Source organism: Pithys albifrons, chromosome 2 (assembly GCF_047495875.1).
Source record: "Pithys albifrons albifrons isolate INPA30051 chromosome 2, PitAlb_v1, whole genome shotgun sequence".
NCBI classification, from domain to species: domain Eukaryota; kingdom Metazoa; phylum Chordata; class Aves; order Passeriformes; family Thamnophilidae; genus Pithys; species Pithys albifrons.
Genome location: NC_092459.1, coordinates 113,379,404 through 113,402,835, shown reverse-complemented (window position 1 = coordinate 113,402,835; position 23,432 = coordinate 113,379,404). Strand labels below are relative to the sequence as shown.

The 23,432-nt window shown below is 39.8% G+C and overlaps 1 protein-coding gene across 1 annotated transcript in view; it reads left to right on the top strand.

Moving 5' to 3' along the window:
• SLX4IP (SLX4 interacting protein) overlaps nt 1–23,432 on the top strand; it is a 71,666-nt gene that overhangs the window by 38,259 nt on the left and 9,975 nt on the right. The window contains 2 exon segments of the mRNA XM_071582125.1: nt 15,324–15,401; nt 17,209–17,297. Coding sequence (XP_071438226.1) covers nt 15,324–15,401; nt 17,209–17,297 — 167 coding nt within the window.

Here is a 23,432-nt window from a genome sequence, read left to right as displayed (position 1 = left end):
CTGCATTTTATCCCTTTAAAATATTATTCATGTTTGTCAAACATGAACTTTCAAACCCCTGTACTTCTCTGGTTTTGAGTGTGAACAATTATAATGAAAGCAGAGGGATGTTACAGGAGGTGGGATCAGAATTTCTAAGATTTGTTGAGGTTTTTCTGTGTTTTATCAAGGGATGTTTTTTCTTCTTTATCTGTAAAAGTTTCCTTCCTCAGTAAAAAATAGGTTTTCAAAACCAATGGTTTTATAAGGTAAAACTACCAGACATAATAATTGTTTTTATGTATGCAGACAGATGCAACACTAATTTGAGAGTGTTTGTGAAAATTTAGGGTCTTATTTTTTCTTTGATGTCATGAAACTTTTCAGTAGAAATACTGGTCTGCTGTCCCAGGGTTGTGAACTGATCTTCTGCTTGACTCTTCCCCTTGTTTCCTGAAAATTAAAAACTTAAGGATATGCATTTGAGGGATCATCAGGAATACCAGTGACAGTTTTAGATTAAACGATATTTACTTTGGATGAGACAGAATTACTGTTCCATCACTTTTCTGCAGTTAATCTCACCGTCATTAATTAACAATAAAGAACTAAAGGAAGAAAACAGGCTGTGATAACGAACATTCATGTTAAACTTCATTTCCAAATCCATCCCTTTCCTCTTCTCTCAGCCTGCTTTGCTCAGGGCTGTAATTTGTAAGAAAGAAGTGCTTTGTTCCAGTCCAAGAATCAAGTTTATTCAAGTTACATTCAAGCCTGTTCTTACCTGAGAAGGAAATAACAGGATGGGTGGGTGGGTGGGTGTTCACTGGAGCAGCCAGGACCTCCCTCTGGGGACTGTTTCAGGTGAGCCACAGGGTGACCAGACCAGCAGTTACTGTCACTCAGATGTCCCCAAACCTCCTGTGCTCTGCCTTCCCCTCTGGCATCACAGCTCTGTTTGCAGAGGGCAATGAGGTGGTTTGTGTTTTTCACACACAGATGAAGTGCCAGATACCAGGGCAGTGTTTGCCTGGTGTTTTGGGGAATCCAGAGACATGCAGGGGCCTGGCACGTGGCTAACGGGGAGCACACGCTAGAGGTGCTGCTGGGGAAATGTTTAACTGCAGCCATTGCTGCATTTGGAGGTTATTAAAAGTTTTTGAGCTCTTCAAGCTGAGTGTGGCTTCATTTTGCTCAAAGTTATGCAAGTCTGTGTTGAGTTTCAGTGCTGTGAAACCCCTGCATTTGTCAGGAAGTATCTATGGGAGGAACCTTAGGATACTTGTTAACTGGTTATTTCCCATTTCCAGTATCCCAGGCCAGCCTTCCACCCCTGTGTGAAGTCACATCTTTTCAGGTCAATTGTAATTAGTTTGCTGTACATATCAAAGGATGTATTCAAAAATTTACTAGAAAGAGGATTATTAGACCAGTATTAATAAGATTTTAGACTACCTTAATGTCAAATCAGGCTGTATTAAGATTCATTTCAGAACTAGCAGCCACGCTACCTTACTTTGATGAGCAGATCTCATCCTGATAGATCTGTTGAGCAGAGACTTCCTAAACTGCTACTGTAACTATTTTGAAGAGAAAATGTTCACCTATCACAATTTCTTTTTAGCATTAATGTCTGTAGTATTATGTTTAATATTAGTGGTATTTAATACCACCTTTCAGTTTTGTGGCACTTAATGTATAAATATCCGTGCAAGTTGTTAATTTAGGTTTCTTTTCCATTTAAGTTACACCCATAGTGCAGTGTGTGGTGGGTCTCATACCATCTCATTAGGAAACCTGTGGGTGTTACACACAGGAGAAGAAAGAAAGAAGGAAAGAATGGAAAAATGAGAGAAAGTAGCCAAGACAAGCAAGTTCTTCCTATTCTTCCTTCTGTCTGAACAATTTCCCCACCCCTCCCAAATGGCCAGTATGAACAATTTGCCAAAGTAAGCTTTAATTTAGTCTTTGGACATGGGCTTTGGTATAAACTCTCTGTTTCCTGTATTTAATTAATGTCCAAACGTGTTTGACTTCAGTTTATTATTTTTCAAAAGAGAAATTTAGAATGGGGAGGATTTGCACAGGTTGAGTTTTGCCTCCATCCAACCTGCATGGCCCAAATCCTGCAAGAATGGCATTGGCCAGGTAAGGTTTGTGGCTGCATTGTTTGCAGTCTCCTGTTCCACAGAAAGTGCTGGTTTCTCTCAAGAGCAATGAGAATGAAGAGGGGACTACAAAGAGGACTGAGTGGAGATATTAAACACAGGAGAATGACAAAGGGAGGGTTTTGAAAAGCAAGGAAGAAAGAAAAGTTTACATGGGCACAGAGGAAACAAAAAGGAGAAGTAGAAAGAAAATTTGGCTGGTGCAAATGTTAATGTTAGAAATGGAAGGAAGGAAGTAAGAAGTATATTGTAAACTGACCTTCTTCCCCCTCTTGAGGGAGGAAAAAGTTAACTATATTTATCATACGAGTAATTTTCAGATCTATTCTCATTCCTTCCTGAGCATCCTTGCTGTTTTTCTTGGCTTGAGAGTGGAACATTTTTGCTCTGATTTTCAGATCTTTTTATTGTACACTGTCTTCTACAGTGAAAATAATTAGAGAGCCTGCTGTCACGTGGCACAAGGAGCTCCCAGCTTGATTTTATCTGCTCTCCCTGGGATTGTGTATATTATTTTTTATATTTTTAACTTTCTTTTCCGAGGGAATGGGGCTTATTGTGATCACACTTTGTCTGTCTTTTCCCCCCATTACTATTTGAAAAGTGTGGTTGTACTTTATTAACAGGTAAAAGCCTCAGCCATTAATTTTTCAGACATGAACTTCTGACCAGCTCACTAAAATGAGAAACTGGAAAAAGTACAAGAGCTATTATGAGCAGTTCAGCCTTGCAAAGATCTGGAGTCAAAGTTCATGTCTTATTTAGTATAAAGAAAAATGCATAAGATGTAATTTCATAAGAAAATACATTTCTCTTGCTTATGAAACGATTTTTTTGGCTCCTGCAAGCACACAAAAAATATACAATAAATCATGGTGGTAAATATTCCAAACTCTGTTGGCCTTGCATTTTAATTTGAACATTATGATGTTTTTAAGGGAAACACCCTTTTCAGACTGCCCCAGTTTGCTTTAGGAGTGTTCTCTGTAACTGTGGGACACGAATTGTGTGAAGTGTTTGTGGGGCATGTTCCACATTATAGTCCTGTAGCAGCAAAACTGATTTATTCCCACCCTCCCTGCTGTGTTAACTCCACTCCTCTGCTGGGAAACAGTGTTTTGGTTGGTTTTAACCAACATCTTTTCACCTGTCTTGCTTAAAGAGCAGCTCTACAACAACTTGATGGGTGCAAGTAGAGGGGAAAGATAAGCAGAGGGGACTCAGGAGGAGTCTCTTAAATGAACTTTGATATTTGCAGTTGCACGTTGTAATATCTGTCTCTCAAAAGAATTATATTGCAGCTTCTCCACAATGGGCTCATTTATGATTTGTGGCCAAGTCCTGCTGATCTGTGTGAACTTTAAACTTACATTCATCTGTCTGTGACAACAGAGCCTCAAAGCTCCCTGAAGTATGCAGTAACTTATGCAATAACTTATGAAAAATGTTTTGATTATTATCTTGTACTTAATATTTCCTGTATTTGTTTTAGATTACCTTTTTGTCCATTTTTTACAGCCACTTAGTGGGCAATAAGGTTATCTTCTTTCACCAAAGCCTTTCTCTTCAGAAGGTCAAGGTTACATGTCTGAATTTTTTGTTGTTCTTTTCTCAAGGTAGAAGATATTTGGCAAGAACAAAAGCCCCCCATACTTCTCTTCTGCACTGTTTGGGTGTTTTCTTTTTGTGGTTTTTTTTCCTTACTTTTAGATTGTAATACAATAGAATTGGGAAGAACTCCAAGAAGGACAGCAAAGATGATCTAAGATGAGGAAATGCAGTACAGGGAACAGTTAAGTGTGCTGGGCCTCCTCAGCATGGAAAGTGTATGAATTAGGGGGAACACAACAAAGAACTATGGAATCATTTTCTCTCTCATTCTCTTCCAGTTTGAGAACAAGAAGGTATCAAATGAAGGGGCTGGAAGTGCCATGATATTTTGCAGAACTGTGGAACTCTTTGCCAGAGGATAATGAGTATGATAAAGGCTTGTGCTGAGTCCACAGGAATATGGGAGAGGATTGCAGGGAGGATGCAGAATCCACACATTTCCTTTGGGTCACTAAAGGCCTGAGCTGAGAGGGCCTGGAGTTTGGGAGAGTAGTGGGGAAAGAACCCCCCTGCACTTTGCTCTGGTGTTCAGTGTCCTCTTGTAGCCGTTTTCCACACAAGGCATTTGGTTCTATGGACCTTTGGTCTTTGTGCTTCCCTGTGAATTGAGAGCTCATTCCTGTGGCAGGGAGAGCTGGTGTGTCCCCAGACCTGGCAGAGGAGGTTCTGCACTGGCTGTATTGAGGGATCCACCTTTGGAAGGATCTTCCTGTTATTCCACTGATAGTGGCAGAGCTTTAGGAATTGCTGTCCTGTCTCACATGGGGCATTTGCAGCTGCAGCACCAGGTGGGTTGAATGTGGCCTCCTTATTTTACGTCTTCCCTGCTGGCAACTCCCCCATGAAGTTAGTTATGGTCTTGGATAAGAAATAAAATACTGAATATGTAAAGATGTCTTTAATAAAGTGTTTTATATAGTTAGTATTGTATTTTTATATAGTTAGTATTGTATTGAAAATAAGTATCCTTTATTTAAAACAACATCAGAATGATTTAATTTGTTGTATTTTTGTGAAAAGGAAGAATTTGTTGTTGGTTTTGAAAACAGCCTTGACCTCTAACCTTTAATTACGATCTGCATTAATGCACTGTGTTGCTTTTTTTGCTTCCATTTTGTTTCCATCTTTTGTTTATCTCTTGCTTCCATGTTTTTTTTTCATTTTATGAAAAAAATAATATGAAAATTACTCCTAAGTATGTGTGTATACAAAAAAAAGAAAAAAGATGTGTTTGCATGCACAAACAGCTACTATCTAACATATCTGCATAAGCTATAAAGGCCTTTCTTTATCATCCAAGTCCTGCTGCATAGTAATTTTGCTGTTGGTACTTCAGTTGATGCAAAGACATGTATATTTATGCAAATTTAAAGCTTATCTTTGGAGTTTTCCTTCTGTAGTTAGGCAAAAAACCCCAGGATCCATTAATCATGTGTCTTTACAAAGTGGAATTATGTCTCAGTTTCTCTAAGCTGGCTTGAAGTTAATGGGCCATTAATCTCTATCAGTTAAAAATGAAGTGTAGGGTACAGTTTGATTCAGGTGTTGCAAGTTGGGCAAGATGAACCCCACCTTCATTTCTGATTTGATACTCACCTGAGAATATCAGAGTGACTCTTATCTAGGCCAGAGAACACACCTTTTGAAAGAGCTCTTGATGTGCTTGTCCCAAGTGGGAATTCAGCATTTTTGGAGTGCACATGAAGTGAATTTGAAAATCTGTCCTTAAGCACTTACTCTCTCTTATGACTGCCTGCTGCTTCTTTGCAATGTCTGTCACTCTTGGATTTCTCTTTCTTCTGTGCTCTGTAGATTTGATGTTTCTGCAGTCCCTTGGAAGCAGGAATACAGAAGATAATAGGATATGAATGTACAGCCTGTGGACCTGTTTCTGCTCCAGGCACAGCTGGAACAGGCAGCAGATATGGGAGTATTTTTGAAGGCTCACTGTTTCAGTTGAAGTTTTCTGATTAATAAGTTTGTCTTTAAATTATCTTCTCTCATTCTCTGTGAACTTAGCAAACAGGAATTATAGATTCTGTTGTCTGCATTCAGTGCTCAAATCCTTGTGTTGGAATGTATCAGATATCAAAGAGGAACTGATTTGGTCGGTGTGATGAACCTGACCTTCCTCAGCTGCCTGAGCTTCACAAATCTGTGTGTAGGTATCCTGAACACCCTCCTAGCTGTAACATGAGAGAGAGAGTTCAGTGAGAGAGTTCAACACAATACCTGTGTTCTGAAGAGAAGCATTTGGGAATAACGGCTGAATCTGGTCATACCTTTTGTGTTGGGCTGAAATTTTAATGTAGTATGAGGTCACCTTCAGAGTTTCATTTTTTCAGCTTGGGTCCATGATTCCATATATGACAGACACATCCACAGTGGGCTGCCTTGTTTAGGTGTGTGCCAGGTCTGGCACAGAATGTTCTGAGCTGGAAGGGGCCCACAAGGATCATCAAAGTCCAGCTCCTGGCCCTGCAAAACCCCAAAGTCACACCAGGAGCCTGAGAGCGTTGTCCAAACGCTCCCTGGGCTCTGGCAGCCTTGGTGTCTGGGAAAAGGGAAATATGATTTCTAAAGGGGAGAAATAAAACTGTACTATTTTCTAAAAGTTAACTAGGCTTAATAGCTCCTTTTCCCTTTAGTTCAACTATATGTTAAATGAGATAGAAAAAAATAAGGATTGATTCTTATTTTGAAATTAAATGTCAGGGTCCTTTAAAAAAAAAAAAGGAAAAATGCACTTTATTAAATATTTCTAAAGAGATCAATATTGTTTTGGTAAGCAAGAAAGAATAGGGATTTGAAATAAAACCTAAAAGAAATATGATTTCCCTAGAACTGTTTAGAGGAATTTACTTAATTGCAACCAGAAGTGTGACCTGGAAGTGTAACGTTTTGACCTCATCACTGTCTGGCTTCCTAAATGTGTTGTTTTGCTCTCTTTAAACTGTGAGAAAATCTGTTTTACACATCTTTAACCCCTTGCATTCTGTACAAGTCTCAGTGTAAAAGACCCCAAACTATGACCAGCAAAAGAAAACAAAAATCATCATGATACTTTTAGAGAAAAAAAAAAATCATTGCAGCTCTTTGAAGTCCTTTCTATTTTCATTTTAACTGGAAGTAATTGAGAGTCTAATTTCACTGTTAAAATTAATAAGAATTTCTTTTAAACTTTCTGTGTTACCATATTATACAATAATACTTTCCTTTGTTCTTTTATTCTTAAATTTCATTATCATATGACCAAGGTAGAAGTACAGCTTTTAAAATTGTGAACATTTTTGTGGGTTTATTCATATCTGGAAAATTTTTATAAGACTTTACAGAAATCTGTCCAGATAGAGATGGAGGGCAAATTCCTGAAAAAATTATGCATATTTGCTCCATGTAAGTAGTTCAGTGAGAGCAGTTGTGGGAGTCTAATTCACCACTGAAGGAACAGGTATGTTGTGGTTATTACTCTCTGAATATTTCATAGACTACAAAGGCATAAGTGGCAGACCACAAACAACACTAAAACAGCAAAGCTTTACAGGGGCCATGCCTTAATTTATTAAAAAATTAGATAATTAAATAAAGAATTAGTAGTGTAGCAAATACTAAAGAGTTTTACTTGAAAACAGGAGGAAAAAAAGTTCAGTATAATCTTGACTGTGTGTTGTGGACAGAAATTGAGGTATTCCCTCAACTTCAAACAGACCAGAGATGTTCTAATGCAGAGCAAATTACACACACTCAGGGAGAAACATCCTCCCTGTGAAATATTCACCCTGCAAATCCATGACTAAATGTCAAAACTTGCTTTGGAGAGGGCAGAAGGTGATAATTTTGTGTTTGTGTACAGAGTATCTTTCTCTTATTCCTTTAATTAAGGTATTTAGTTATTTGAGGTGTGTGCACACAGGTGGGTCACAGGATAAGGGCAATGCCTGTCCTGTTGTCACATTTTGCCATGAGACAGGACTGTGGAGTTTTGTATAAAAGACCTTAAGTTTGGTATTTTATCCTGAGAAACAGGATGTTATGGGTACTCTTTTTACACCTGACACCTGTTTCACTGATGTCAGAAGTGCAGGCTGCTGAGCTGCGTGATCCAGGGGGTCCCTCACAACACGGAGCTCTCCAGAGAGCCAGAGGAGGGGTTTGTTGCAGACCATTTTGCAGTCACTCTGCAGCTCTTGGCACCACAGCCAGGGCTGAGCTGGGGGCACTGAGCACACAGGCACAGTCATGGTTGTTCTTGGACACTTGGTGGTATCCTCTTTGCATCAGAGCCTGGGAGAGCAGGAGGAGATAGAGACTTACTTGGAAATAGAGCCTTTCAGCAGCTGACTTAATTATGGTCTATTTGCCAGCATTTAAAGAGAGAAAATACACAAGGCTCCATTGTGGTGATTTTCCACCTATTTGCTGTGCCCCAGAATTTCCTTCTATTCTGAGTTGTTACAAATCTAACAAGAGACTGTTGTGTGAGAAGACACACAACCCCATGAACTTCTGGCACAAATTGCTTTATTCAGAAAACAACGTGAAACTGCTGGTTCAAGTCCACACAAGTCTCTTAGAACTCACTTTCTTTTGAAGTGTCCTCTGGATGATAGGGCAGAAGAGAAGTCATGACCGTCAACACCTACCCCTCAGCTCCACTGGGCTCTTCTAACAGGACTCCTAAAAAAAAAAAGAAAAAAGAGAAATAAGACAAAAAAATTGTTACCATATATCAAGATTAGCTTTGAAGAAACTACCTTTTCATGTTCATGACACCGTTTTAAAGTTCTGCTGAGCTAACTTTTCTTTCCCTCCCATTCTCTCCCATCATGTCTCCAGTGGCAGACTGTGGGGCTTTTATCAGCAAGCCCAGAGGTTGTGTAGCCCTGTAACACTGTATTCCTCACAGTTTTAGTGACCCTTTCCTGGAGACCTTGGGACTGGTAGAAGGTGAAAGTCATGGCAGCTCTGGGAGCTTTACGGTTAAAACTCTTTTTTTCTCAGGGGCAGAATTTGAGATGTGTGAAAAGGTTTGATTGACTTTATTTGAAAATCTTTTAGCATCATAGTGTTGGTACTCATGATTATGTTGTTCTGATGAACAATAGGGGGAACCAGTCATGTCTGCTAAAATCTGAGAGCTCATTTCCACATTTTGGTTGCTTGAAGAGACTTTGCAGACGTTCCTGACACAATACAAAATGCTTCATTTCAAGTATTTCATGACATCCAAAGAATTTACAGAGCTCATAGATTTTCCTCAAGGTAAAATGACAGACACACTTAGGCTGAAAGGACATATTTTTTGTAATATGCTGCATTCTGCACTCCCTCGTGCCCTGTGAGTCAAACTTGGGACCACTGCAATGTCTGTGTCTTGTTTTAGGTAGAATCTTCCTTCAGTGATTGTGGGGTGATGAGCTAATAAGGTCTGGTGGGTTGAGGGAGATGCCTCAGCCCCCCCTGGAGAGATGCTCAGAGCAGACGACAAAAGGCTTTCAAACTGATAAGATTAACAAAAGATGGAGTGTTAAGACATAGCACGGCCTTCTTTTGCGATATCTCCAAGGGGCCACCTCACCTCAGGGCATCCGCATCACCGCCCCCAACAGATTGACTATTGGTCCCACACAAACCTGGAGGAGAAAAAAAAATATAAAAGAAGTGCAGTTTAACTGCAATTTGGGGAGAAAATTTTCCACCTCTGGGAGGGCAACCTGAGAGCTACCCTATCTCTCCCATTCTATCAACATTGCAGGGGTAAGCCACGGAATTCTTACTTTATTTTTTCTTATACCTAATTAGTTGTAATTTGCTACAGCTCACTGGGTGTATGGGTGTTAATGGGAAGTTGCTATATTTTTCCTGTTCGTTTTCCTTTTGGGTTATTGAGTGTGTTTACTGGTGGTGTTGAACTGTTGTGTTTCTGTTTAGTAATCTCCTGTTAGTTAAGTTTGCTATGGGAGTGGTATACTGCTGGGGTGGCCCTTGAAATGTGTGTTGTGCTGATGTCTTTGGGGGGGTATTTTGTACAATCCTGCAGCTAAATGTTATCACCGACTAAGAAACCCATATTAGTTATTGTCACATATTTGTATTAATAAATGTTATTTCGGGAGCTGTTGTGAGAAAGGTTCTTTCTCTTGTTGCTATTAGTGTGGTTCTCATAGGGGAGTCAGAAATCTTTCCAGCCTGTGTTCTGTCCAGCAATTCGGCAGGCAGTGCTAGGTTTATAAAGTTTTGATTACTCCGAGGACGCTTATAGCTATTTCTCCCTGGCTGAAATGGGGCTTCATGTCAGAAATCAGAACCCCTTCCAACCTGTGGGCTGTCCGGTAGCTGGCAGACAGTGTTGGGGTACATAAGGATCTGATTGTCTGGGAGCGCTTACAGCTAATAACTTTTAATTAATACAGTTAAGACTAGAAATCTTTGTATTTCTGTCTCCCTCCTCTCTTTCACGTGACAGTGATGTAGTGACCTTGGTCCATTTGGATACAGCTCTGTCTGGCCAGTTTGTGGGTGATACTTGGCTTGATGTGCAGCTGTGCCATCAGGCAGTTGAACTGAGCTGCTTCATCACAGCACAGACACTTTGAAGAGACTTGGGTTTCTCCTGTGGTGCTGACTTGTCCGTGTTTACCACAGGGTTTATTTTCCCATTCTGCCTTTTGGCTGGTAGCAGCAGATGCCTTTCTCAGCCTTTCTCTTGGTTGTTGTGCTCATTCCAATGGTTAAAGAAGTCCAGGCATGTGGCTTTCTCTGGAATAGTTTATATGTTCAAAACAGGCAGGATTTCTAAGTAGCTTTCAGTTCATGTGTTAAAGCCCATCATATATGATTAATAATGTGGTTATTGAGTCTGAGATCAACAAAAGGGTGAAATCAAATCTTGTCTGTGGTAAAGGTGCACTGACCATTGAATCTGTTGCTCTCTCTTTTTCTGCCTGGATGCATTAGCAGGTGCTGTTGGCTGGTGCTGCTTATTCATTAGGAATGGCTATGGACAGACTGTCTTTTCCAGGACTGGATCAGTCTGTCTCTCTGTCCTCAGCTATTACGGCGGGGAAGATGACATTTTTCTTACAGAGCTGGTGTGTTCTCAGGACCTCCATCAGGAGCTTTTATCATCTTGCAGCCAGATGGTCTTGGATGTGCTTTTCTTCTCTGTTCTTTTCTCCACAATAGTGATGACAGCCAGGATAAAAATTGCCTTATCCTGGATCCAGTTTGACCAGTATAGTTCTGATTTTGCAGTGAATTCCTCACCTCTCCTGCTACAGGAAGGCCCTACAACCCTACTCTTGGATTGCATGATTTGGCTCAGTCCAGTTTGGCTGTTAATGGCTCATATTCTGCATGGTTTCAACAGTGTGCCAAGTCCAGCTACCGAGGCTCTGCTAGCAGAGAGGATTCTGCTGGGCCTGTCCCATCCCATTCTCTTTTGATCAGACTCCTTGAAAGGTTAATGTCTGTCTTCTTGTCCAGGACACCCTGTTCCCTGGTAGGAACTAAATGTCATCCCCAGGTCCTTGGTGGGATGCATTTCTCACCTATTTGTGTTGGCAACTGGCCTGTGTTCAGGAGATTCAGCAGACAGAACAGCAGCACTAATACTAAAACAATTGTGAAAGAGTAAAGACAAAAAAGTCAAATATCTGTTTTTGTCTGCACTTGCTTCAAGCTGCTGTAACACCCTGGAAAGAGAAGCAAATTAAGTCTCTGAATTTATCTGCAAGTATGAGAGTTTACAAAGTCAGACCCTGCAGCAATACTCAGTTCTACACCCAAGGACTGTTTTGTCCATTTGTTATGTATACAGATTGGGTGGCCTGGATGTTTTTCTTAAGTGTTGAACTTCTTTTAAAGAAGTGTTTATGGGCTTTATTGTGTCTTTATCAGTACACAATTTCCTGTGTACTTGTGGTAATCACTTTCTTTGACCTGAAGGCAGAGTGGATGGAAAGAATGGATGCCACTCTGAGATGTTCCAGTTATTTTGAAACTCACTCTCAGGCATATAAACTCTGAACTTGAGATACTTCTTGTTATTAAATATGAAGTTGATCCCATAAAAGGCTCAGGAAGCCTCAACAGCTTTTTGTATCTGATACTGAGCATCTGCTGTCCCTGCTCTATCTTAGACTTGGACTTAAATTTAAATGCCAACATTTGCTTTTGAACCTCTTCTAAATTAGAAACGACAGCCTACACTGGAGCACATGCTAAGAACATGGACATTTGTTTGGGGGAAGACAAGCTGTATGATTAACAGTAGCTTTAGAATAAAATTTTCCCTTTTTTTGTTTTGTTTGCAAATGATCAGGACTTTTGACTTTGTGGTGAATAATTTTAAGTGGAGAAATGTGAGTGCTAAAAAGTGGTGTAATAATGTGGAGCACTTTGAAGATGAAAAGGTCTATATATTGTAAACATTATTACTAGTATAGCCTAATCTGTGTGGAACAATTAATCTGGCATGAGCTAAGTGTAGATTTTTTTAATGTGTAATATAGTATTTCAGAAAGTCTACTGCATCAGTGTGTTTACTTTCACATTGTAACATAAGAATTTTATCCTCTTATTTTTAATATGTATGTTGCAATGTTTGACTGTGTTGTTACTTTCCAAGTGTAGAGCCAGTCCTAATCCACTGCAACCTGTCAGAAATGTGAAATGTCTGGGCTGGGAGGGAAAACTGGTGTATTGTGAAGGATGGTATAAAAATACTGTGCGGTGAGAAATAGGTGCCTGTCAGACATGGGAATGTCTGGGGGGCAGTCAGCCTTCTTGGCCTGGTACTGTGGCTTTGGAGAAGACTTGAGTGAAGGATGGGCCAACTGGGTTTGCTGAGCCCAAGATCTGTGAACTTCCTTTGTTATTGGAAGCAAAATTGTGTAGCTTGAGGTTCCAAGTTCTCTGGTGGTGCTTAGAAGGAGTTAGTGATGGATCATTTGGTGTTTATCAGTTGGTCCCTCCTCCCAGATATCATGACAGCAGGGTTTGGTCCTTGCTGGGATCACACTGGCCATCTTCCCTGGAGCAAAATCCCCTGCTTGCTCAAAGCCACAGGGGTATGTGGTAGTACAGAAACAGCATCAGTGGTGGACAAGTCAGGAATTGAGGACAGACTTGAACTCAAGCTGAGTGACTGTGTAGAAAACATGGTGTTGTTGGATAAGAAGGTTTTCTTGCAGGGCTTATTTTTTAGTTTCTTATTTCATAAAGCAGAATGGTTAATTGGATATTATATTTCTCCTAAAGGAAGTTTAAAGGGAATATCCCCATTTTTATCATTCTACAGTAACTCTGACAACATTAAAACTAGGGAAGTTTTGTAAACTCCACCTGATTAGGGATTAGATCAGATGTCACATACAAGAGGATTTCAAAACATTGGATGAGCGTAACTGTGTGATGCTTTCAAAAGGCGTCTTAGTATTTTCTCATCGTTGCCAACAAGTAACAGCAAATCATCTGTTCAGGCCTTTTCAGCAAAGTTGTAAATATTCATGGAAACCAAAATGATTTTCTAGTGATAGCCCCTCTGGGCTGAGCTTATTAGCTCAGCCGCAGCTCCCTGTGAAGGCTTTGTAAGACTTTCAGACTCGAGCTGACACTGCAGAAATAGTTGGTATGGGTGTCTTGATCTCTTACCTAATTATTTATTTGTCAGATCTGAGGTAGGTGATGTTCCACAGAACAGGGGCTGCCTGAATCAAGGGCCTTTAAGGGGGATTTGAAACTTTGCTCAGTCAATCAGTTATGATTAAACACTTACCCTCTCAGAGAATACCAGGACAGCAGGAAAAATAAATGGATATACACATCACTGATTCATAGAAGAATTTCAGGAATTAAGTATCCTGCTTTTCCCTGTGAAAAGCCAAGATTCACACTTTTTCATCCTTAAGTTCCTCTCAACAAAAATATGTTTGGAATATCACAGACAAATGGAGGTGGTAAAAAAACCTTCTTGCGTTTACTCTCTGTTTGAAATTTGTTTTCCAAGTTGTACTTTTAGGATTGTTACTTCTTCAGCATTCCAAGATCACAATGGAGGATGCTGTTATCACACTAATAACTTATATATAGTGCACATTCTTTGATTTGACTTCACCCTACTAGCAGTGTTAAAGAATTGTAGATGCCAAACTGGAAATAGCTAAAAGTAATTTTCCTTGATTGTTCTCATAAATATACAGTTAATAAAGCTGGTGGATTACATCCAATTTTTTTCTCTACTGCTCATCATTTTCAGGGGATGGTTCAACTTGTCACATCTTGACTGATCTCTAAAGGGAAGTCAAATTTTGGGTATCTTCCTGAGGGGAAGAAAAAAAAGATGGCTGATAAATTTCAAAGGGATTGATTGTGATCAATAACTGTGGTTCTTAATGAGAGGTGATGCTGAACAGAGAGGTGATGTGAACACTGGTGAGCTCCAGAGGACGGTGCAGACCCTGCAGGAGAGGACATGCATTTGGGGGCTTAAACTTAGAATTCAGACCTGCCTTGGCACTTGCTCAGTACAGACTGAGACTAATACAAGCTTTCTTTCTTTTCAAGTGGTTAGATTAGAAGAACAGCACTTAATATTCTACCTTTTCTGTGGTAGTTGCACCAAGGGCAGCTGTGACTGCCTTAGAAGCAGCAATAATTTAAGTCTTGCAAGCCCCATCCAAGTTAAAGGAAGTACCACTATCCTTCTTTGGCACTTTCATTTCAGTGAGGTGCACGGAGAGACTGGGGAGGATGAGTCACAGTTGCCAGTTTTTTGCACTTTCAATGGGAGTCAGGTTGCTAAACACCTTTATGAATCAAGTGCTAACTGATTTACTGAGGGTCATTTGGGAATTGAAGTAGAGCAAAAGTAAAAGCTGAATTTCCTCAGCCACAGTCTAATAGTGTCTCCACTGTAATAGGATCCTTTTCTTATGCTTCTGGTGCCCAAGGATTTCTGTCATTCTTGGGAAGAGGAGCTGAAGAAACCTCTGTGTAGTCTACAGGTATCTCCTCAGTCAGCCAGGCCAGCTCTGTCCATGGGAGATGCTGAGGAGTTCAAATGTGTGCTCTTCTCACCTAACTCCGTGGAGTGTAGATAATTAAGCCCTTCCATGTCTGGGGATTTTTTATAGCTACCTTTTTGTCCACCAGCTTTGAGTTTGTCACCTTCTTCCAGAAGGCAGTTCAGTCAATGAGCATCTGTGATGTTCTTACAGAATATGTGTGAAAACAGAGTGACCAGGACAGTGGCTGTGACACCAGGCTGGTAACCAGATGACACCTCTGACCAAACAATTGGTTTAAATTTATTTCTGTGGTTGGATTCCAGCACTTGGTGGTTTGTAGTTTCTGTAGATTTTTGCCCCGTTTCCGGTAGTAGTTTCCTGAGACTTCAGTATGAGAATTCAGTGGTTTCTTTCAAAAATTATTCCATTCAAGTCACATTTTCCTTTGTATTCTCGAGCTGCTGCTTTCTCTCATTGCTGTCTTAGCAGATGTGCAACACTTTGAGATCAGAAATTGCCCTTACACTAAACATTATCCCTTTGTTTTATGTTGCAGCCAACAGTCTCCACATTACTGCCTACTTCATGAAGAGATGGGTTAATCTCCGTTGTGCTGCAGGGAAACGTTATCGTGGTAAGGAATCAGTTTCTTACAGAGTTACTGAGAATTTTGTGTTCCTGGGAGAAGGAAAGGGAACACAAACTAACACGTTGTGACATTTTCAAAATTTCTTTCAAACCTTATGTCTTTTTCAGAGAAAGTTTCCTAAAAGCAACCACAAAAAAGAGAAATGTTTCTTAAGATAAGATGGATTTTTTTTAAACTTAATTTTAAATGTGTGTATGCCTTGCCCCAGGGTGATCAGCTAAACCACCCCAAATTCTGCAGGTATGATGAGACTCAGCATTTTGCTGAGTCTCTGCAGGGTGAATCAAGCAGAGGTTGCAGCATGAATCACTTCATTATTGCTGGAGTGTCTTGTGACCTCAGCGGGGCAGTGCAAGTGGATGCAGGAAGGGCCTCGTTCACCTCAGAGCTGTAAAATCTGTACGTAGGTGATGTCATTGGACCAGATCTTCTCATGTTTTCTCAAGCCAGGATGCTCTGTAAGGAAGTGATACCAGTTCTGTCCTGCCAACAGCAATGCAAAGGAGCTGTAACCATCACTGTCCTTTTCTATTAAAAAAAAGGCAAAATCAATTAGGGGTCCTTAAAAATACTGAATACTTGAATGCATAATTTTAAAGAATTTCTTGGTTTTATAGGAATTCATTGTATTAATAAATGTTTAAAGCTGTCTTTAAATGCCAACTAGTTGTTTTCTAAGTCCATATTGGTTGAAAAGATTGGAGTGTTGATTTTAAATAATTCATCAAACTCATTCTCCTGTTAGAATAGAATATCAGAGTGTCTGCACTGGAATCTCAGCATTGTTTGCTGCATTAAATTTGAACTGTTTTAAAGCATCAATGAATACCTGAAGATATACTTTCATTTTGTAAGCCAGCAAGTGAGATTGTTATAAAATATAACAATAAAAATACCCAACTGGAATGAACTTGCCCTACTCTTCATTCTACCAAAAAAATTTGATGAGCTCAACCTCACGTTTCTTTTTGCAAGCCTTGCCTCTTTCTTGTCCCACAAAACAAGGTGTTATGGCTTGGTTTTGAAGAATAACAAAGTTTAAAAGTTATTAACTCTCTTTGTATAAAAACTAAACAAAAGGCAGCAATAAATAAATTCAGACGAGAAAATATGAAGATGCTACTCTGGAAATAGTTTCACATGTCAAACAACAAAATATCCAGCTCTGCTCTTCCCACAGCATTGCCAGGTACTGAATAAAGCTTTGTCTCATCTGAGAACCCTTCAATTTCTAATGCTTTGTAAATAAGAACTTTGTTGTGTTCACAACAAACCGTGTGATCCTGAGTAAAATAAATAATTTGGTAGTAGTTTACTAATTTGTTTAATGACTTCAAAAATCTCTGTAGGCAGAGTGGGGAGCCCTCTGGACCAGCCTTACACTGAGGTTGGGTGCCAAATCCTGATTGAATACGTTGTGCTGTGTTTCAAACATAATTTACAGCTTCTGTGATGAAGAGACTCATCACCAGAGTAGCATAAAAGAAATCATCATTAATTGCTTTGTATGTTGGTTCTGTCTTGTATTTCTGTCCAGGGGTGCAGGTGGACTAATTTGCAGCCATGGTTGTCCTCTTGGGAACTCAATTTACTCTCCTTATTGATTTTTCCTAATGGTTTAAGAAAACAAAATAAAAGGGGGGAGGGCATGTTGAAGAGAGGCGGTAAAAAGGGGTGCAATTTAAAAAAATAATTTTGTTTACTAAAGTAATGTGTGTATATGTATTGTCTTTATGTGTGGTTTTGAAAATGGTTATAATTTTTAATCTTCTTTTAATTTCTTTTTGTGTAGAGCTGCGTGTGTTCCCAGAGAAATTTATAGTTTGTGTCAGTAAACTTGACTTTGATCCAAGTGTTTGGACATGTGAAAATGGTGCCTTGGTACGTAGAGAACCTTTCTGTGAATTTTCTGGGGTTTTATTGGGATAAGATGATTGTTTATGTATAGTTGTGGTTATTCACCTATTTGTGACTGTCATCTTGGAACCAGAAAGTCACATGAACAGTTGGGCCAAATTATTCAAAAGGACACCCTGAAGTGAGCCTAAGGCAAACAAAAATGGGAATTTTTGAAAGCTCAGCATTTTCTGAGCCTTATAATGCTCAGAGAAAAAAACCAAAAAATATGTATTTAGAAAGCTAAATGATTTAGGTATGATTTTAGCACCTTGATTTAAGGATCTTTTTGTTTTCCTTTGTATTTTGTCCTTGTAGCATTTTCCTGTCCAGAATTACAATATAGTGGTTTGAAATGTCCACGGGTTCCTTGTATGTTTTCTTAGCACTTGTTCTGCAGAGCAACTGGAGTGGATCAGTGCTGGCCCTGCTGGGAACAGAAATCGCCCAACAGTTGTGGAGGAAAAGGCACTGGTGTGTGCTTAAATACCATAAACAATTCTACTGAACTATTTCATCCTGAAGGCTTTATCAGGGTCAGAGGCTTGTGAATTTTATGCTGCAGTTCAGTGCTGGTGTCTCCGGAGTGCTGCGTGGGCCCAGGTGCTGCTCCACAGCTCAGTCTGAGGCCACAATTACACCCTGAGCTCTGGGTGTGCTGTAGGAGTTTATCTGACATCTATTTAAGTGACCCTTGATAGAATTTGACTTCATTTTTTTTCTAATACCAAGCTGGATGTTGGTATTTGTAATGCTAAATGCAGATTTTATTGTCTTGGTTCCTGGATTGGTACATATCCTTCAATGTCAAAGAATCAAGTGTTTTTCACACTCTCAGAGGACCATGATCTACTTGCTTTAGAAGTACTTTGTTCTTTTAACAAGTATTACTTTTTCAGTATTGTCTTGAAAACTACTTAATGCTTGAAGTAGAGAATTTTCTCTCTGCATTTTGACTGAGAAATAATTATGGGGTTTCTTTCTTAAGTATCTCCTGTGAGATACCCAATTCCCCCATTTGGTATTTTGAATCTTTCCATAAAATAAAAGCTGAGAAGTTTCCTTTAGTTTCTTTCACATGATTGTAGGAAGGAGAAGGTGAATGAAAAATAGAATGTTATGGGCTTTAGCTGTACTATTTCAAAATTTGATCTTGAGCTATTAAAAACTTCTTGTTTAAAAAACAAACTTAAGCACTTTTATATTTTTTTAAAAATTGATCTCTTAGTGGGATCACAACCTAATCAATAGTCAAGTCTTGGGAGTTTGCTTTGCTTACAGATGCAATGCATGTGACACAGACCTGGATGGGATGGTCAGGGTGCTGTGTTGGGAGGAGAGAGAAAGATAAAAGTATCCCTAAGCCTTTTCCCTGATTTGTAGAACTTAGCAAGATGGGAACAGGCCCTCAGCAAATGTTGTGGAATATCTGTTTATTCTCACCCCTCTTAAGAGATCCACTCCAAGACTGTTCTGTTGATCCAGAATCCCTACAGTGTGGAGGGACCACATTTGTCCTATACTCCCCAGCTTGGTACTTTGCCAAACTGGGGGAGCGTTTGATTGCACCTGAGAGGCAGTTTCAAGGTTTTGGTGCTCCAGAAGTGAAGGCAAAGATCTGCACTGTGTGTGTGCTTTTCTCTGTGCCCTTTAGCAGTGAGCAGGGTGGAACTCCAAACTCGGGGCTAAAAAAGACCACCCAGAAGACCTTTCTGTTGATCCACTGCCGCCTATTCTGTCATGGGCTAAAAATGAGGCTGTGTTTTGTTTTCTTCTGTGTTGTTTGGTTTGAATAATGTCACAGTGTTGGATGCAAGTTCTTTTAAAGGTTTAATCAGCTCACACCCTTGGTTTTGAAGGCCTGTTTTGTTCCATGAGAGCAGCTAACTATACATTAATGTGGCCTTGGTCATTTTTCTGTGTTGCTGAATGTCACTGTGATTGACTTACTCAACACTTAACAATCTTTTTTTTTTTCAAACTGCTTTTATGCTGGTGTATGGTCTGGGTCAAACTCTCATTCCTGAGCTCTGTCAAGTCAAGCTGGGCTCAATACTCTGCTTTCCCATTACTTGGAACCAGTTTATGTCAGCCTGAGACACTCACCACAACTGCCTTCCTTCACCTGTCTTCAGCACTTTATCTTTGCCTTTTCACTGCTTTTTAGACTGTTCTCTGTATCTCTGAAACAGACTGTGCTTAAACCATAAGTTTCAGGGGCTGTAGCCAGCTGTGAAATGAAACTTGTATGTCCTGCACCTTAGGAAAGATCAGAATTAGATTGTTTTTGAGATATTCGCAGGCACAAACCTCAGCATCAGTTGCTGAGAGAAGCGATTTGAATCCTTCTGTGTGTAAGGCTGAGGTTAAGGTAGATTAGACAGTCTCTGTCAAATTAGCTTTAAGCATAAATAATAAAATACTTGACAGCACTTCTAAGGATTAGAGCTGAAATAAAATAGAAGAAAATCTATTGATATGTAATTTTCTACAATCTATTTATAAATGTGTGTGTCTGTGGTTATATTTAAAAATCAGACTGCAGGCAGTAATAAGCATTTTGGAAGAAGGGAAATCTATTAAAGAAACAATATAGCAAGTTATTGAAATTGCATAAGCAAACTGTAAGTCCTGAGGAAAAGATGGAAGAATGGCCTGGCTGATGAATGGTAGGTTTAAACATAAAACCACTGTTTCCTGTTTTACCAAACCATGCCTGTAATCTTAAATAGTTTTATCTTGAGAAAGGAGACAGTTTTGGGAACATGGCAAAAGAGGAAACGCAGGGAAATATATAAGAGCTCTGCAGAGATTAGTCATCTTTTTCAGTGACGACATTTTCTGGATGATTATTATGCAGAGAGCTAAAATGGAAAATTGGAAATGGGTTATCTGGAGAAACAGTGGAAATGGAAATGGGTGGAAGGCTTATGAGCATTTGAAAATGTGCTAACAATGGAGTATTCATTGATAACCACATCGAATCTATGAGAGGAAACACTAAAGGGAAAGCATGGAGGAAGTTAAGCTAAGGATGAGATTAAGGTGGAAATTTGAAATTACCATTCATGTGAAATCAGAAAAGAAAGTGGGGGAGTAGGAGATCCTGTCTTTATTAAAAAGATCTCGATGTTTCCACTGAGCCTTGTTAAGCTGCAGAGAATATTACACAAAAATAAAGATTCTTTTCCAACAGAATATTGCTCTTAAAAAAAAACAAAACCAAACCAAAAAACCCACACAGGAACACAAGGAGAGGAAAATTGCTAAAGATGTGCCCAGTGCTCTTTAAATCCCCAGCAGAGAAATAAAACCAAACTATTTCATCTTCATACATGTCTGATTTTATAAATTGTGTCATTATAATATACTTCAGGAGCAGTAGAGAATTCTCTCCCTTAAAGCTCCTAAGAGCATAAATGACAGGATTTTCTTGGGTTTTGATTATGCTGGGAAGAGACTTCTGGTTCTTCCATGCAAACATGAACACTTAACAGAAAACTTGTAACATTGCAGTATGTGCTGCTGGAATAGTGTGTCTGTTGGAAGGTGGAATGAAAGCTCTTTTTCAGATAGCAGCAATTTGTAAAGATTAGTACAAGACTTTATGTGGAATTTAGTTATCTTAAATACTTTAAAGACTTATTGTTAAGTGATATCAGATTGGGATGGGGAAGAAGGAAATGCTGTGTAAGAGAATTGCTCAATTCACACTGTAGGGTTTAACCTTGGCATGGAACACTCTGTGTGTGTATCTATGAAATATCACAGTGAAACTCCTGTAATGGGGGGCTACTATGGAAAAGGTCAGTCCACATCCCCTCTAGTTCCAGCTACATATTCCTTTCCTTTCTGGTTACAATGGACCAAGTGATTCTTCAGTCAAGAATGAATTAGTTCATTGACTTGGTCTAGCAGAAAATTATTTATTTATGAAATTCCTCTATTTTTCATTGGAGGATTAGTTTTACATCTTGTCAGTTCACTGAACCAACTCATCCTGTGCCCACACAGTTGCCAATTGTGACGCAAAAAACTGTTGGAGGAGCAGACAGGCAGGATTTGGATGAGGGGGCAGGACCACCCCTTTAAGTAGAAGCTGATATTTACCCTGGTTTGGGTGTAAGATTCACAACACACATTAATGTTACACTTGTTGCAATACTTGTCTTGCTGGTGGCTTCTTGTTATATTTTTTTGCTTCATTATCCTTTTAATTTTTATAAAATTTCATTTTTTGTGGTATTGGATAATATGCTGAATTCTTTTCAGTCATTACAGGAAACATAGCTAGAGGAAAACAATATTAACCTGTAGTTGGGTGAGTATGAACAGGGTTCACTCCTATTTTCAAAAAGGTAGAGGAGGGAAACTGCAGACTAACGAACTCTACCCAAATACCACACAGTAGAACAGGCAAAGAATTGCTTTGGTGAGTTTTCCCTTTTGACACTTGCAGCTTCTGTCACAGTTTTTTACTCATGCCTCATGTTCTGCTGCAGCTGTGGTGAGACTGATGATGCTGAAACACACAGTCCCTCCTGCCTTCTCTTCTCTTCCCTGGGCATTCCTTCTCCTCAGTGTCTGTCAGTCCTGGCATGTGAGGGGAGCTGGTTCATTCAATAATCCCTCTGAAAACAAGGAGTGGTTTTGTTTTGGTTTTTTTTTTGTTGTTTGCATGGTTTGCTTTCAGCTGGATCCCTTCGATGTTGATCCTTGGCAGGACCACGTGTTGGTGAGACCTCCCTTTCACTGTCAGTGTAGCTTTAAATTATCTGCAATCATTGGGCTGCCCTCTCAGAGAAACTGCATCTTCGAGCAGTGATCCTGAACTCTTCACTCAGTCCTAAAGAAAGCTACAGCAGCTTTACAATATTCCCTTTTGTCCCAGCTGTTTGCCTCCTCTCCCTGGAGATTGCCACTCCTCCAGCAGGGTTTGCCAAAAGGGCTGTGTGCCTGCATCTCATCCTGCTGGGTTCATGCACACCAAACTACCCTGGATTTTAAGCTGGTGCATTGAATTCAGGTGGGAGCAGCCGGGGCATGTGTGTGCTCCCTCTGCCAGCTCTGCAGTGGGGCAGGAACCTCTGCAGAAGGGGAGGGAGGATACCTGAGAGTGGTGATGCTGTGAATTGCCTCAGTGAGATTTGTCTGAACTTGCCTGAGTTTCTCCTTATAGCTTACAAACTGATTTATTTTCTGCATGGCCAAAGTCTAGTGGCTTTCTGCTGTTTGCTGTGTTAACGATCCAGAGCAGTGGACAAATGATGAAATGAAATCTGACACAATTATTTCAATTAGTCAGGACCAGAGAAGGCTGTGGAGAATTTCAGAGAAACCTCCCAGAGCTGGGTAGAGGAGCATTAGGGCTGTAAATGAAAATCATCTGTTGATAAATGCACAGTATTTTTGCTGAAAAGAGCAATTGCAGTGCTGGTGTAACTGCTGAGTGAATTAACTCTGTGCTGGCTGGAAAAGGGCCAAGATGTTGCTGCAAGGAATTGATTTGAAAATCTTTGTACCACTATTTATCTGAAAAGCAGACAGAATATTAGAGTATATATGGAGTGAAATAAAAAAATAATACTCATTGTCTTAAAGCCAGCAAGTGAGTGGAATACATTTTCAATGAAAGATTATGTACCTCATTATGCAAAATCCAGGTGAAGGAGAGCAGGAATACAGATGGTGCTGTAGCTGCAGTATAAATGATTAAGCCCATAAAACGATTTCCATATGAAGCAATCTTCAAAAAGCAGGGACAAATTGAGTAATCTTTGACTGATTTTGATAGTTGCTTCTTATATGAGTGCTCCAGTTGATTTCAATGTAACTACTTAGCTGTGTTCACAAGATCTCATTTGTCAGGGCCTTGTGGTTATTTAAGATGGTATCATCTGTCATCATCCTTTCACCTCCCTCGTTTTCCTCTCCCCTCTCGCTCTTGCTGTCACAGCTCAGGCTGGTGGTTCGTGTGGATTTGAGCTGATTCTGTGCTTTGCTCTGAGTGATGCTCCTTCCTCTGCAGCCTTGGGAGGACCAGCCCCTCCAGGAGAGGGGCAAGGCTGGCAGGGATTGTGTTAAAGCTGCAGAGAGATAAAGATTTTATTAAGCTGTAGT